This window comes from Trichosurus vulpecula, chromosome 2 (assembly GCF_011100635.1).
Source record: "Trichosurus vulpecula isolate mTriVul1 chromosome 2, mTriVul1.pri, whole genome shotgun sequence".
NCBI lineage: Eukaryota > Metazoa > Chordata > Mammalia > Diprotodontia > Phalangeridae > Trichosurus > Trichosurus vulpecula.
The window spans coordinates 85132744-85148944 of record NC_050574.1 but is presented as its reverse complement, the minus strand read 5'-3'; the positions used below and the strand labels follow the sequence as shown (position 1 = coordinate 85148944).

Here is a 16201-nt window from a genome sequence, read left to right as displayed (position 1 = left end):
CTGGTAATTTTGCTCTTTGAAAAGGGCAACTATAAAGACAAACATGAGCCTAGAATATAAAATTTTAAAATAACATTAAGAGAGCATACTACTGAGATAATGTTGGCAATGAGGGCAAAGAATGACTCAGAGCTAATTTTCTAACTGCTCAAATTCGATAATAGCAATAATAGAATAATAAATGTAAAAAATTAAAAAAAGGACCTTGAACTCCAGAACTGTTTTATTCTTATTCATCAAAGGAGAAGAGGGAAGGTAAATAGAACAGACATACAGTGAAAAAAATGTGAGTATAGATATAGGTAAGTTGTTATGGTGTGGAACAACATGCAATTCATAGGGAAGTCTTCATTCTATCCTCTAATGTGTCTTTCATTTTCCTTAAGGGCATGGGATTCTGGCACTGGGGGCTGTTTCCATGGCAGACTTCAATGCCAGTAGTACCCCTTCCTCCACATTCTACCTTACTGGCATTCCTGGCTATGAGACGGTGCACCACTGGATCTCTATCCCCTTCTGCATCCTCTACTTTATTGAAATAGTGGGTAACTGCACCATTCTTCATGTTATCCGGACTAACTCAAGCCTCCATGAACCCATGTACTATTTCTTGGCCATGTTGTCTTTTGCAGACATGGGCATGTCCCTTCCCACACTTATATCTGTCCTCCAAGTGTTGTGGTCCATATCCAGGGAGATTGAATTCAATCTTTGTGTGATACAGATGTTTTTTATCCATTCCTTCTCCTTCATGGAATCAGCAGTGCTCCTAGCAATGGCTTTTGATCGCTACATAGCTATCTGCTATCCACTAAGGTATGCCACCATCCTCACCCCACAGCGCATTGCTAGAATTGGGATATTTGCTATTCTTAGGAGCTCCCTCCCAGTCATTCCATTGATGATCCGCCTGACATACTTCCCATTCTGCCATTCCCATGTACTCTCTCATTCTTACTGCTTGCATCAGGATATAATACGGCTGGTTTGTGCAGACACCAAATTTAATTCTATATATGGGCTGGTTGTGCTTATTCTATACTGGGGATTTGATTCACTGGGCATCTTGGTGTCTTACATCTTCATCCTTCACTCTGTGTTGAACATTGCCTCCTGGGAAGAGAGGCTCAAGGCCCTGAACACATGTGCCTCCCACATCTGTGCTGTCCTCATCCTTTATGTGCCCATGATTGGCCTTTCCATTGTTCACCGTTTTGCCAAGCATGCCTCTCCCCTTGTGCATGTCCTCATGGCTCACATCTACCTGCTAGTGCCCCCTGTTCTCAATCCCATCATATACAGTGTGAAAAATAAGAAAATTCGTAGGGGGATCATCCACCTGATCAACCCCAAGAGAATGCACTCCACCCTGAGGTAGACATTTCTAAGAGATGATCCCACAAAGCCTGTCATTGTGATGAACTGAAAAGAGTACCAAAAGATATAGAAGTGTGATGAATGCCAGTCATTTCTACTCCTCACACATGTACACATACATATGTGAGCAAACAGAAACATGCACACACATACACACACAATGATATTCCAAATTCAGTCACTTCCTATAAATGTGACCATGGACAGTCTATTCCAGCTCTATGGCCCTCAATTTCCTATTTGGAAAATAAGCAGTTTAGATAAGTGATTACTTGTTGTTGTAACATTCTACAATTTGAGAGTACTAGGGTAATTATAAATTTTTTGTGCTTCATTCAGTTTACTACTGAGCACCTTCCATGTTCTATTAGTCTCCTAAACAAATACATCCACTTTTCCTGGATTGGAGAATCTGTGGCTTTAATCCCAATTTTTTTTTTCATTTTTTGAGCTGTGTTCCTCTTTGGTCCCTCCATGTGGCTATATGTTTATCATTCCAGTGTTCTTGACTAAGAACCAGAGTCATCAGTGACTGCACTCATTGCATTTGAAGACTTGTAATATCTTTGAAAAATCCTTGAACCAGGAGTCAGAAAAAACTAGGCTTTTAAAACACATTTTCCTTGTCAGAGAAAACAGAGTACATAAATGAATCCATGACTCAACATTCTTTTGAAAGTTCTTTTGCAAAAGGTTGGCATTTTATGTGATTGGAACACAGGGTTTTAGTAGGCAAAGGTGTTGACTCCAAATCCAAGTCACACAAGCCTAATATTTGAAGAAAGAGAAGAGTCATTTATAAAACTCATCAAGTTGAAAATTAGAATTCTTCTGTTTAGTTCCAGAGAATAGAACCAGGGACAATGAATAGAAGAGAGAAAGAATAAATAAATCCAGGTTTGACATCACGGAAAAATTAAAAACAAAAAACAAACACTTTTCCTCAAACATAATTATCTAGTAGTAGAAAGGTTATTTCAAGGAGGTGAGGAGGGGAAAGGGAGTAGATTCCCTTTCATTGAAGGTTTTCCATAGCTTAGACGATCATTTGCTGTTAAATTACAGTGGGTGTCCTTGTCGGATATAGGTTAAACCCAATGGCTACCAGGTTTTCTTTTAACTATAAAATTCTGTGATTCCAGCACTGGGGGATCCTTGTCATACTACATTTTTTCTTCTTACACAATCCTTTGAGATTTAATTCAAGTCTTAATTCTTCTGCTTTGTGTGGTGGACATAGTGCTGGCCTTGGAGTAAGGAAAGCTTGGATTCAAACTCACTTTAGAAATTTAGTATTTGTCTGGCCTTGGGAAAATCATTTCACCTTTCTCAGCCTCACTTTCTTAATCTCTTAAATGTGAATATTAATTGAGCTTACTTTACAAGGTTGTTATGATCATCCAACGAGCTAACATGTATAAACCTTGAATCTAAATAAAAATGTGAGGTATTATTTCATTATATATTGTTTTTTTTTCACTTTCTGATTGGCTGCTTGGAAGCCATATTGTCAATATATGTCTATATAATCATATTCTGTCCTTAGTCTAATTATTGTAATTTCTGTAGTTCATCTATGGTGAGACTGTAAATTCTGTGGCTACAGGGACCATTCTGTAGACTGCCCAGTGTTCATCCTATGCACAACTTGTAAATTAATGGGATAACTGATCAATTGACAAGCATTTATCAAGTATCTACCAAGTACCTGACACTATGCTGGGTGTGGAGTATACAAAGATAAAAGACACTCTGTCCTTGTTCACAAGAGATTTCTTTTCTACAGGAGGGGTACACCATATACACAGCTGAGTAAATGGAAAATGTAATGTTAGACTGGCCAATGAGGTCTCAGTCTTTGAAAGCATGCATGTTTGACAGACTTAGAAATTCCTGAATTTCCTAGAATTGAGGGGCTCTCCACTTCAGAAGTTGTTCTGCACTTGAGAGAATGTACTTAACCTGATTCTCCTTCCTGCCTTGTGACATTTTAGTGAGAAAGCAAGGATTTCTTTAAGTTTTTGGTTGGGGAGATAAAGAAAGAGCTAGTGATTATAATCTACTCTCCCCACCTAGATTAACATGAATCCATGAGCACTTGGCCCAGCCATTGCTTCTATCCTTATTGTGATTATGCCTTCCTGCCTTGAGTGAAGAAGTAATGGGGATATACTAGGCTGTGAACCTGTGAGCTTTGAAAGGTAGAAAGATCAAGCTACCAGATTGAGTGAATACACTCCATGCCAGAATTTTCAGGCAGATGAGCCCAGTCAAGATCAAAGCTTTTAATGACCTGCTTGATTTAGAATAACCATCACTGGCATTATCAAAGGCAGCCAATAGGGGGCCACTTACTCATTCAATGTCTTATGCAGACAGTAAGCTAGATTTGGCATTTTAAGGCAGCTACTTTAAGTTTGAAGTCACTACTCTTTGTGACCAAACTAACATAGGAGAGAATGTTGAGGGAGAAGTTTTGTATTTTTCTTCTTTCTATATCTTCTCAATAAACATACCTTTGAAAAATTAATTGGTATTGATTGGCTAATTGATGCTACTCTCCTAATCACTGGCAATTGGTACTGGGAAAAATACACCCAAGTAAAAGCTCAAACTATATATACCATTATAAAGCATTAACATGAACTCTGTAATGACTATACCAACTTGTCAGAGTTACACAACAAGTAGCCAATCAGAAAGGCTTCTGAAGCCCAAAACTACTTGACATACCAGTGATCCTTTGTGAGTGAACTCTAGTCAAATTTGGAGATACCTGTAGCAGCCAGAAACCACAGAGTCAGTCTTGACCAGCACAAAGTTAAACTTGAACAGCAGTTGCAGATTCAAGACCTTGCTTGGAACTTTCTAAACATCCTGCTGTCTGGCTTAATTGTATCTACAGATGTCTTCTCTGAACACTCTGCTTCATGCCTGAAAGCCTCTAGACACTATACTATCTCACCCATTTTTCCACTCTCCTTTGGCCACCTGAGAACTATCTCCCTCTCTGTTGCCTTGCACGTTCTACTTCTCTTCCTGGCAAGTTCAGATTCTAAGGTAATAAACACTTTTGTAATCTGTGATCAGACTCTATCATAATTTCCAATCCCTCTTTTGAAGTCCAGGGGAATTTTGTTAACAAGATATAAAATCTTTGGCAATAGGAGTTTTTTTAATAATTTATATTTGTAGCATTAGCATCTAACAAAGTGCCTGATACAAAGCAAGCCCTAAATTGTTTTTTTTTTCATGACTGACTGGTTGATTATTATGTTGTCTGGAACCAGAAAACAAAGGATGATGGCAGTTTATGATACATGTCCCAGCCTAAGGAATAAGACACCTGAGAGAATAAAGCCCACTTCAAAAAGAAGTTGGTATTTCATTCTTTCTTTGTAATCCCCTTCCAAGTTTTATGGCACATTTTAACATTGTGTTCAAGCTCATTAAAAAATGAAAATTAAAATACCAGTTGCTCATGGTTAGGCCGAGCTAATATAATAAAAATGTCAATTTTACCTAAATTTATCTATTCAGTGCCATACCAATCGAACTACCAAAAAATTATTTTACTGAGCTTGACAAAATTATAACAAAATTCATCTGGAAAAACAAGAAGTCTAGAATATCTAGGGTATTAATGAAAAGAAATGCTAGAGAAGGTGGCCTAGCCATACCAGATATTAAACTGTACTACAGAGCAGCAGTCATCAAAACTACCTGGTACTGGCTAAGAAACAAAGGTGTGGATCAGTGGAATAGGTTAGGAATACAAGATGGAGAAGTCAACAACTATAGCAATCTACTCTTTGATAAACCCAAAGAGGCCAGCTTCTGGGCTAATAATTCACTATTTCACAAAAACTGTTGGGAAAATTGGAAAATGGTAGGACAGAAACTGGGCATAGACCAATATCTTACACCATATACCAAAATAAAGTCAAAATGGGTTCATGATTTAGGAGTAAAGGCTGATACTATAAGTAATTTGGGAGAGAAAGGAATAGTTTACTTATCAGATTTATGGAAAAGAAAAGAATTCATTACCCAACAAGAGATAGAGAGCATTACAAAATGCAAAATGGATCATTTTGATTATGTTAAATTGAAATGTTTTTGTACAAAAAAAGCCAATGTAACAAAAATTAGGAGGGAAGCAGAAAATTGGGAGAAAATCTTTACAACTAGTATCTCTGATAAAGGCCTCATTCCTAAAATATACAGGGAACTGAGGCAAATATATAGGAATACAAGCCATTCCCCAATTGAGAAATGGTCAAAGGATATGAACAGGCAGTTTTCAGAGGAATAAATTAAAGCTATCTATAGGCATATGAAAAAATGCTCTCGATCACTACTGATTAGAGAAATGCAAATCAAAACAACTCTTAGATACCACATCTCTCCTGTCAGATTGGCTAAAATAACAAAACAGGAAAATGATAAATGCTGGAAAGGATGTGGGAAAATTGGAACATTGTCACATTGCTGGTGGAGTTGTGAGCTGATCGAGCCATTTTGGAGAGTAATTTGGAACTATGCCCAAAGGCCTCTCAAAATGTTCATACCCTTTGACCCAGCAATACCACTTCTAGGGTTGTATCCCAAAGAAATCACGCAAGCTGGAAAAGGACCCATATGTACAAGGATATTTGTAGTGGGTCTTTTTGTGGTAGCCAAGAATTGGAAATCGAAGGGATGCCCATCAATTGGGGAATGGCTGAACAAGCTGTGGTATATGAAGGCAATGCAATACTATTGCACCATAAGAAATGGGGATGATGCAGACTTCATAACAACCTGGAAAAACCTACATGACATAATGCTGAGTGAGCGGATCAGAGCCAGGAGAACACTGTACAGAACCACAGATATACGGATTCCGTGAGGACCAACCCTGACAGACTTCGCTCTTCTCAGCAACACAAGGTGCAGGCATAACTCCAAAGGACTCACGATGGAGAATGCTATCTACATCCAGAGAAAGAACAATGAAGTTTGAATGCAGATTGAGGCACACTTCATGCTCACCTTTTTCTCTTCTCTTTTGCTTTTGTTTTTGGGGTTTTTTTTTGGTTCTGTTTCTTCTTTCTCATTATTCATTCCATTGGTTGTAATTCTTCTCCACAACTTGACTAGTGTAAAAATTAATTTAATGAGAAGTCATTCGTGGTAGTTATATGAGATTCCATGCCGTCTTAGGGAGGGAGCAAAGAGGGAGGGGAGAAAATCTGGAGCTCAAAATTATGTAGAACCATCTGTTGTAAACTAAAAATAAAAATAAATTTAAAAAAAACTCTAGAACACAATGGCCCAGACTCTAAAAAAAAAAAAAAAAAAGAAAATTAATCATTTTGCTTTGCCCTGGGGTTGGAGTTCAGCTCCTCTCACTTGTCACACATTTTTAAACTAAATAAAACCCATGGGCTCTCTAACACATATTTAGAATATAATAATTCACTCTTTTCCAAAACAGTTACCTGATACATACATTTGATAGAACCAGGCACAAACCCTGTTCTTTACATGCTGAACTTTTCATAAGCCATGTTAATTTCCAGAATACACTGTCCAATATGTGACCACCCTCTAATTTCATCTTTCAAATAGATTTCTTCAGATACTTATTATTCAGAAGGCCATGGCATGGAGAAAAACCTCCATGGCTTCTTCCATCCATATTTTGATGCAAAGAGATATTCAGGAATAATAGGGAGCTGAACTTCACTGAGACCTGGATTCAAATCTTGCTGAAGATATTTGCTAGTTTCATAACCATTAACAACTCACTTAACCTCAACCAGATTTAGTTTCTTCATTTGTAAAATGGTACAAGTTATATTGTACTAATTATTCCATAGAGGTGTTCCATGGAGAGAATTTTGCAAATAGAAATTTAAAGCATAATTTTTCATAGTAAGAAAAACCGTGGGCTTCTGGAAGTTTGTCTAAAAATTCTCTTCATAACAAATAGAAATACTGTGGTCTAATATATCCCCTCAAAGTTACATAATTTTTTTTTGCCTAGATGGTCTGAAGTTCAGCTAGGCACATAGGCAGTTGCTTCTCAATTTTCAACTTTTCCATAAGTTATTTTTTAGTTTGGTTTGTTTTTTTCTGTACCCTTTCTATTAAATGTTATCTCCATTCTTAGATTGTCCACTGAGAAAAGTGCCACCATACTTGCAAAATAGTAATAACAGCAATAGCTACCATTAACATAAGACTTTAACGTTGCAAAGCATTTTACACACATTCATATTCATATGATGTAAAGAACCACCCTAGGAAGTAGGCACAATTTTTATTCTAACAGTAAGTGACTGAAGAAACACAAGAATTCAACTCTTCCTGATGCCAGGTCCATCACTCTATCCACCTAGTAGCTACATCTTCCTGACCTTCCAGTAATTAGCTATAGAAATATCATAGAAATGATAGAGATAACATCCAATCTTAAGTCAAGGAGAACAGGTTAGTACAGCAGTCATAATCTTTTTCTGTAAGGAACCAGAGAGTAAATTTTTTAGGCTTAGTTACTTATATAATAGGAATTTAAAAAAAATATTTCCATTATTTTCTATTGAAGAAATCCAAAATTAAATAAGAATTGAGTACAGTTTTTTGTAACACAGGTCTATTAATGAGAAAAAAATGAAATTTTTAAGGGGATAAAATTTTATTTAATGGGGTGTTCTTAAATTTAGTGTTCCCTGTCAAAAAAAATGTCCTGAATGTTCATCTGTTAATGCAGATATGTAATTAAATTTTATGTATTTCACACTTGAAAATGAATTTGTACAGAAATATGTACTGATGAATACTTATATCATTCCACAATCCATATGATTTTAATTGAACTGAAAGACCAATTGTCTTAAATGAGTTTATTTTCACTGGACATATTTTTTCAACTCCTGTAATCACATGTGATTTAATTAACTCAACATTCCTTTCTTGGCTAATAAAGGAGCCAATCAGAAAGTAACTTTGGCTGCAAGCCTCATTTTCATTTTTTTTGTTTTGGTTAAGAATTCTGATGGGATGAGATATAAAGTTTTAAATTTTCTAATTTTCCTGATTATTGATTTCCTGTCAGTTGAGAATATTGTGAGGAGTGCTTAGTCTGGTATTGTCAGTGTATATTGTGTTGTTTCAGTATAGCTACAACAAAGCAGTACTCCCTACTTCTGAACTGATGGTGCTTAAGATGACTAAGTGATGCAAAGCCCTTTAAAGCAGATTAGCTAGAATGTACTCAAGTAATGCAATACTTTACCATCTAATTTTATGATAAAGTAATGCACACTCCACTGTGCATTTCAAGTCTGAATATTCAAAGTCCACTCTTCTCTTCTTTTGAAATGATATGCACTGGTAATCAAAAATATATAACTGGATGGCCATATATGTAGATTTTGTCATTGCAATTTGTAGCTCATTGAGCAAGAGTATGAATCAATGAAAGCACCACACAGGATCTCTGTCATAACTACTCCGCTCTTCCACCATAGTGGAGTAGGCAAGCTTAGACATTAAGCATATTGATGAGTTGGGGCAAAGAGGAAAGCTGATTTTATAGAGGAAATCTGCTAGTAAAAATATTTACACACATATGTGTCAATCTGTATGTATGTCAGTCTATCATATACACATATATGTGTATGTATAGACACGCAAGTATATACCTATATAATATACAGACATATCATATATGTATACATATATATAAATATACACCTACATACACGTTTATATATATATATATATATATATATATATATATATATACACACACACATGTGGACATATAAAATATATCTACTGCATCAGGAATACTGCACTTAAATTCTAATAAATCCTACATCATTTGTGTGTGTGTGTCCATGTAAGATATTTGTGTTCACATGAATTATCTAAATGGAATTCCTGCAAGGCCTTGATATTTAGGATTGGAGATTTGATCAATTCCTAAAGGGAAAAGGAGATAAAGCCTGTTGAGGGAGAGGGGCAGATATGCCCTGAGAGCACTACATGTGCTTTCTTTAAGGAAATGGATGAATGAATAAAGCATTTAAGTATTTACTATGTGCAAAACTATAGTGGCCAGCTAGGTGCCACAGTATTTAGAGTGTGGGCCCTGAAGTAAAAAGACAATAAAATCCTGAGTTGAAATTCAGCCTCAGACATTTACTAGCTGTGTGACCCTGGGCAAATCACTTAACCCTATTTGACTCAGGTTCCTCATCTGTGAAATGAGTTGGAGAAGGAATGGCTAACCACTCCAATATCTCTGCCAAGATAACCCCAAATAAGATCATGAAGAGTTAGACACGACTGAAAATATTGTGGATGTCATTAGTTCCAGGGACCTATAACCATATGATCTTCAAGCTAGGGCTCTAGGGGGAATACAGAGGCCAGATATGAGCTACACGCATATCCCTCCATCAGTCTCCCAAAGCAGAGTCCAAAGCTGGCAGTAATTAAGATAGAAGTTACGCATCATTCTCTTCTGGATTCAAAGGTAGTCTGATAATCTCAAGAGAGAGAGGATCCCCTTGGGACTTAGTGTCATTATCTTTCCTGCAGAAATACTCTCAAATCTGTACCTCTCTACCACAGAGGCTGAGAAACAGCTAGCTATGTTCCTTTGGCTCCATTCACTAGAGTACACTAAGGAGCAACAATAACTATGTTATGTGACTGGTTTCAGTTGGTTTCTTATTATAAATGAGAACTAATTGGAAAGGTGAAAAACATTGGGTAAACAAGACAGACTAACTCAGAGCAGCAGAGAAATAATTCCTAGAAGGTTCTGATCAATTCAACAACAAGATTCATACTAGCAGATGCTTCTTTACCTGGATTATGGACAACAAAGTGAATGGCCAATATTGTGAGAGTTTCATATCCAGCCAATAGGATTGATGATCCCCAGACTTGCCATAAAATAGTATTTCTACAACAAAGCAGTGCTCCCTACTTCTGAACTGATGGTGCTAAAAGTGACTGAGTGATTCTTCATTTTTTTTCAAAGCACGTTAAATATTAGTATATAAATGACAGTTCTGACCTCACCCAAGAAATCCCCTCTTTCACTCATGTTGATGCTCCCCACTCACAACTTCAGTGCCTCCACTTTCCTCCTCACTGGCTTTCCAGGATTAGAACCGTTTTATTCTTGGATTGCCATCGCTTTCTCCTCCATCTATGCTATCATCCTTTTGGGGAATTGCATGATTCTCCATGTGATCCGGACTGAGACAAGCCTACATGAGCCCATGTTCTACTTTCTAGCTATGCTGGCTTTCACTGACCTGTGTATGGGGCTGTCTACCATTCACACAGTGTTGAGGATCTTTTGGGGGTTCAGCAATGATATCAGCCTGGATGCCTGCATTGCCCAGACTTACTTCATTCATGGTCTGTCCTGTACGGAGTCTGGAGTCCTTCTTGCCATGTCCTTTGATAGATTCATTGCAATCTGTAATCCTCTCAGATACACAACTATCTTGACAAATACCAAAGTCATTCAAGCTGGGTTGATTATTTTGTTGAGAAGTGCTTTGTCAATTCTCCCTGGCATCATCCGCCTGAAGTTCTTCCATTACTGCCGCCACCACATCCTCTCCCACTCTTTCTGTCTACACCAGGACCTTCTCCGGCTGGCTTGTTCTGACATCCGCTTCAACAGTTTCTATGCCCTGGCTCTGGTGATCTGCACCTTGCTATTAGACTCCCTCCTCATCCTTCTCTCTTACATCCTTATCCTACATACAGTCTTAGCTATTGCATCCCAGGAGGAGAAACTCAAGTCCTTCCAGACCTGTATCTCCCATATCTGTGCTGTCTTGGTCTTCTACATACCAATTATAGGTCTTACAATGGTGCATAGGTTTGGAAAACACCTCTCACCCCTAGTCCATGTCTTAATGGGGAATATCTATATCCTTTTTCCACCTCTCATGAACCCCATCATCTACAGCATCAAGACCAAGCAAATTCGCATCAGGATCCAAAGAATCTTCCTCTTGAAAAGAGATTGAAAGCCTTTGGGCCTCAAAGGATCTGATGTTGGGTCTGACAAGATCATAACTCTCAGGCTGACACGAAGGATCTGAAAGTGAAAAGGTTTTGTTTTGTTTTGATTTTTAATCAAAGATAGAAAAAACTTTTAAGCAGCTAATTCTGGTGGGAATGTGGGAACACTGTCTAAGTTTTCATGCCTGAATTAAGAGGAGGAATCTTTTTTCAAAAAAAAAAATTATACACTATTTTTCATTTCCTCATCTTTTTGACTGTGACCTTCCTCCCTTTATCTCCTACTTGATCTTTCTCATATGCACTCTCTCTGCATCTCTCAAACTCTACTCTAAGGAAATAGCTATCAGTCACTCTAATTATATGAATTAAGTCCCCATTTTTCCTTATCCAGAGATATTTTCCTTTTCATTATAATCTCTACTTATGATGCTGAGTGAGTGGATCAGAGCCAGGAGAACAGTGTACACAACCACAGATATATGGATTCTGTGAGGACCATGACATACTTCGCTCTTCTCAGCAACGTAAAGTGCAAGGACAACTCCAGGCGACTCACGATGGAGAATGTTATCTCCATCCAGAGAAAGAACTGTGAAGTTTGAATTCAGATTGAGGCACACTACATGCTCGCCTTTTTTGCTTCTCTTTTGTTTTTGTTGATGGGGTTTTTTTTGGTTCTGTTTCTTCTTTCTCATGATTCATTCCATTGGTCGTAATTCTTCTCCATAACTTGACTAGTGTATAAATTAATTCAATGCGAAGTTATACATGGTAGTTAAATGAGATTCCATGCCATCTAGGGGAGGGAGGGGGGAAGGAGAGGAGAAATTCTGGAACTCAAAATTATGTAGAACCGTGTGTGGTAAACTAAAAATGAAAAAGAAATAGACTAATTGAAATGGCAAAAGAGGTCCAAAAAGTCAATTAGGAGAAGAATGCCTTAAAAAGCAGAGTTGGCCAAATGGAAAAGGAAGTCCAACAGTTCACTGAATTAAATAATTCCTTAAAAGTTAGAATGGAGCAAATGGAAGCTAATGTGTTTAAAAGAAGTCAAGAAATTATAAAACAGAACAAAAAGAATGAACAAATGGAAGACAATGTGAAATATCTCATTGGAAAAACCACTGACCTGGAGAATAGATCCAGGAGAGATAATTTAAAAATTGTTGGACTACCTAAAAGCTATGATCAAAAAAAAGGCTTAAACATCATCTTTCAGGAAATTATCAAGGAAAACTGCCCTGATATTCTAGAACCAGAGGTTAAAACAGAAATTGAAAGAATCTGCTTAAAAAATATAAAACCAGGTGTTGGCTTTCTCTTTTTCAGAGCTCTTACCCAGAGCTGTGGTGGTGTGCATGACTCTGGGCCAGGCCTTGTTATGAGCTCCTGGGCTGAACTTAGATGTTGGTAAATATGAAATGTATTTGGTCTGTCGACGTTTGTATTTTGTTTGTAATTTGCTCTGAAGTTCAGGGTGCTGGCTTTCCCCCCTGAACTAATTGAGTGGTATTTGCATGCTGAATTAAAGTAAGCTTGTCAACCCCTTAAAAAAAGAATACATTGATTTCCTCCTGAAAAAGATCCCAAAAGGAAAATTCCTAGGAATATTGTAGCCAAATTTCAGAATTTTCAAGTCAAAGAGAAAATATTGCAAGCTCCCAGAAAGAAAAATTCTGGTATTGTGGAAATACAATTAGGATAACACAAGATCTAGCAGCTTCTACATTAAGGGATTGCAGGGCTAGAAATAAGTTATTCGTGAGATTAAAGGAGCTAGAATTAAAACCAAGAATCTCCTACTCAGCAAAACAGACTATAATACATCATGGGAAAAAATGGATTTTCACTAAAGTAGAAGAATTTCAAGCATTCTTGATGAGAATACCAGAATTGAATATTAAATTTGTCTATCAAATACAACAATCAAGAGAAGCATGAAAAGGTAAGCAGGAAAGAGAAATCACAAGGGACTTACTAAATTTGAACTTTTTACATTCCTACATGGAAAAATGATATTTGTAACTCATGAGACCTTTCTCAGTATTTGGGGTGTTGAAGAGAATACACATACATTCATACACACGTACACACACATACATACACACGTGTGTTTGTGTGTGTGTGTGGGTGTAGAAAGGGCAGAGGACGAGTTGAATATGAAGGGATGATATCTAAAAAATAAAATTAAAGGGTAAGAGAGGAAATATTCGGAGAAGGAGAAAGGGAGAGGCAGAAAAGGGTAAATTATCTCATATAAAAGAGACAAGAAAAACTGTTGCAATAGAGGTGAAGAGGGTGTAGGTGACAGGGAATGAGTGAACCTCACTCACATCAGATTGGGCTTAATGGGGGAATAATATACACACTCAATTGGGTATCCTACCCTACTGGAATGTAGGGAGAAGGTGATAAGAGGGGCAGATGGTAGAAGGGAGGGCATATTGGGGGAGGGGGTAGTCAGAAGCAAATTTTTTGTAAAGGGACAGGGTCAAAGGAGAAAATAGAATAAATGGGGGGGATATAGTCTTTCACAACATTACTAGTATGGAATTGTTTTACATAACTACACATGTATAATCTATATTAAATTGCTTGCCTTCTGAACTAAGGTGAATGAGGAGGAAAGAACTGAGAGAACTTGGAACTCAAAGTTGTGAGAACAACTGCTAAAAATTGTTTTCACATGCAAATGGGAAATAAGTACAGTCAATGGGGTATAGAAATTTATCTTTCCCTCCAAGTATGTAAGGGGAAAGGAATAAGGGTGCGGTTGTGATAGAAGGGAGGGCATACTGGGGGAAGAGACAATCAGAATGTATTCCATAATATGGGGTGGGAGATAGGGGAGAGATGGGGAGAAAATTTGGAACTCAAAATTTAATGGAAATGAATGGTGAAAACTAAAAAAAAAAAATAATAAAAAAGAAAAAGAAAACCTTTGTAACAAGTATAGAAAGTCAGTTGAAGCAAATTCCCACATGACACAAAATATTGACATTAAAAATATGTAGCTTTCAAAAAATATATTTCCTAATTTCATTATCATTAGCAAGTCACTTAACCTCAATGAGCCTCAGTTTCCTCATTTGTAAAATGGTACAAGTAATATTATGCTCATTATTACAAAGAGGTATCCCACGGAGACAATTTTGCAAATATCAAATTGTAATAGAAATATTAATCATAGTTATTCATAGGAATAAAAACCATTGGTTTCTGGAGAGTTGCCTAAAAATTCTCTTCATATAAAATAGCAATACTTAGTTCAATCTATCCCCTCAATTTACATCATTTTTTGCCTACATGGTTTCAAGTTCAGGGAGGCACTTGTACACTTTTCATTGAATATTATCTCCATGCTCAGATTGTTCGCTGAGAAAAGTGCCACCATACTTGCAGAATAGTAATAACAGCCCATTAACTTAGGGCTTAAAGCTTGCAAAGCATTTTACATTCATTCATCTTCATATGATGCAAAGAAGAAGCCTAGGAGGTAGGTACAATTTTTATTCTAACAGTTAGTGACTGAGGAAATAAGAGAATTCAACTCTTCCTGATGCCAAGGAAAATAGGTGAGTACAGCAGTCAGCAACCCTTTTCTGTAAAGAACCAAGAAGTAAATGCTTTAGGCTTTATTATAGAGGTAATTACATGATAGGAATTAAAAAATATTTACATGATTTTCTATTGAAAAAAATCAAAATTAAATAAGAATTGAGTGTAGTTTTTGTAACACAGGTCTATTAATGAGAAAAAATGGAATTTTTAAGGGTAATAACATTTTATTTAATGTAGTGTTCCTTAAATTTAGTGTTCTCTGTCACCAAAATTTATGGCAAATGTTCATCTGATAATGCTGACATGTAATGAAATTTTGTGTATTTCATTTCTGAAAATGAATTTTTACAGAGATATGTACTGACAAATACTTATATAAATCCACAATCCATATGATTTTAATTGAACTGAAAGACCAATTGTCTTAAATCAGTTTATTTTCTCTACACACATTTTTTCAACTCCTGTAATCAAATGTGATTTAATTAACTCAAAATAGGTGAATTACTTTCCTTGCTTGGCTAACAAAAGGAGCCATTCAGAAAGTAGATTTGGATGCAAACCTCATTTTCATTTTTTTTTTGTTTTGGTCAAGAAATTCTGCTGGGATGAGATATGAAGTTTTAAATTTTCTAATTTTCCTGATTACTGATTTCCAGTGAGTTAAGAATATTGTGATGAGTGCTTTGTCTGGCATTGTCAATGTATGTTGTCTTACTTCAGCATAACTACAACAAAGCAGTGCTCCCTACTTATGAACTGATGTTGCTTAAGATGACTAGGTGATTGTTCATTTTTTCACAACCCTTTAAAACTCAGTAGCAAGAATGTAACTAAGTAATACAGTATTTTGCCATGTAATTTTACAATAAAATAATGCATACTCCACTGTGCATTTAAGGTGGGAATATTCAAAGTCCACTTTTCTCTTCCTTTTAAATGATATGCACTGATAATGATATATATATATATATATATATATATATATATATATATATATATATATATATATATATATATATATATATATATATATATATATATATATATATATATAACTGCATAGCCATATATGTGGATTGCAATTTGTAGCTCATTGAGCAAGAATGTGAATCAATGAGAGCACCACACAGGATCTTTGTCATAACTACTCCACTTTCCCGCCATAGTGGAGAAAGCCAGCATAGACAATAAGCATATTGATAAGCTGGAG

The 16201-nt window shown here is 36.4% G+C and overlaps 2 protein-coding genes across 2 annotated transcripts; both read left to right on the top strand.

Moving 5' to 3' along the window:
* The first annotated feature begins 418 nt into the window (after window positions 1–418).
* LOC118836566 (olfactory receptor 51L1-like) lies at window positions 419–1378 on the top strand. Its single transcript, XM_036743815.1, has one exon. It carries the CDS (start codon window positions 419–421, stop codon window positions 1376–1378), a length of 960 nt encoding a protein of 319 aa, XP_036599710.1.
* Window positions 1379–10484: 9106 nt separating this feature from the next.
* LOC118836565 (olfactory receptor 51V1-like) lies at window positions 10485–11429 on the top strand. The gene has a single exon (XM_036743814.1). It carries the CDS (start codon window positions 10485–10487, stop codon window positions 11427–11429), a length of 945 nt encoding a protein of 314 aa, XP_036599709.1.
* The last annotated feature ends 4772 nt before the right edge of the window (window positions 11430–16201 follow it).

Excerpts from the sequence above, each read along its gene's own strand:
- LOC118836565 (XM_036743814.1), top strand. The coding sequence starts at position 10,485 with ATGTTGATGCTCCCCACTCACAACTTCAGTGCCTCCACTTTCCTCCTC.
- LOC118836566 (XM_036743815.1), top strand. The coding sequence starts at position 419 with ATGGCAGACTTCAATGCCAGTAGTACCCCTTCCTCCACATTCTACCTT.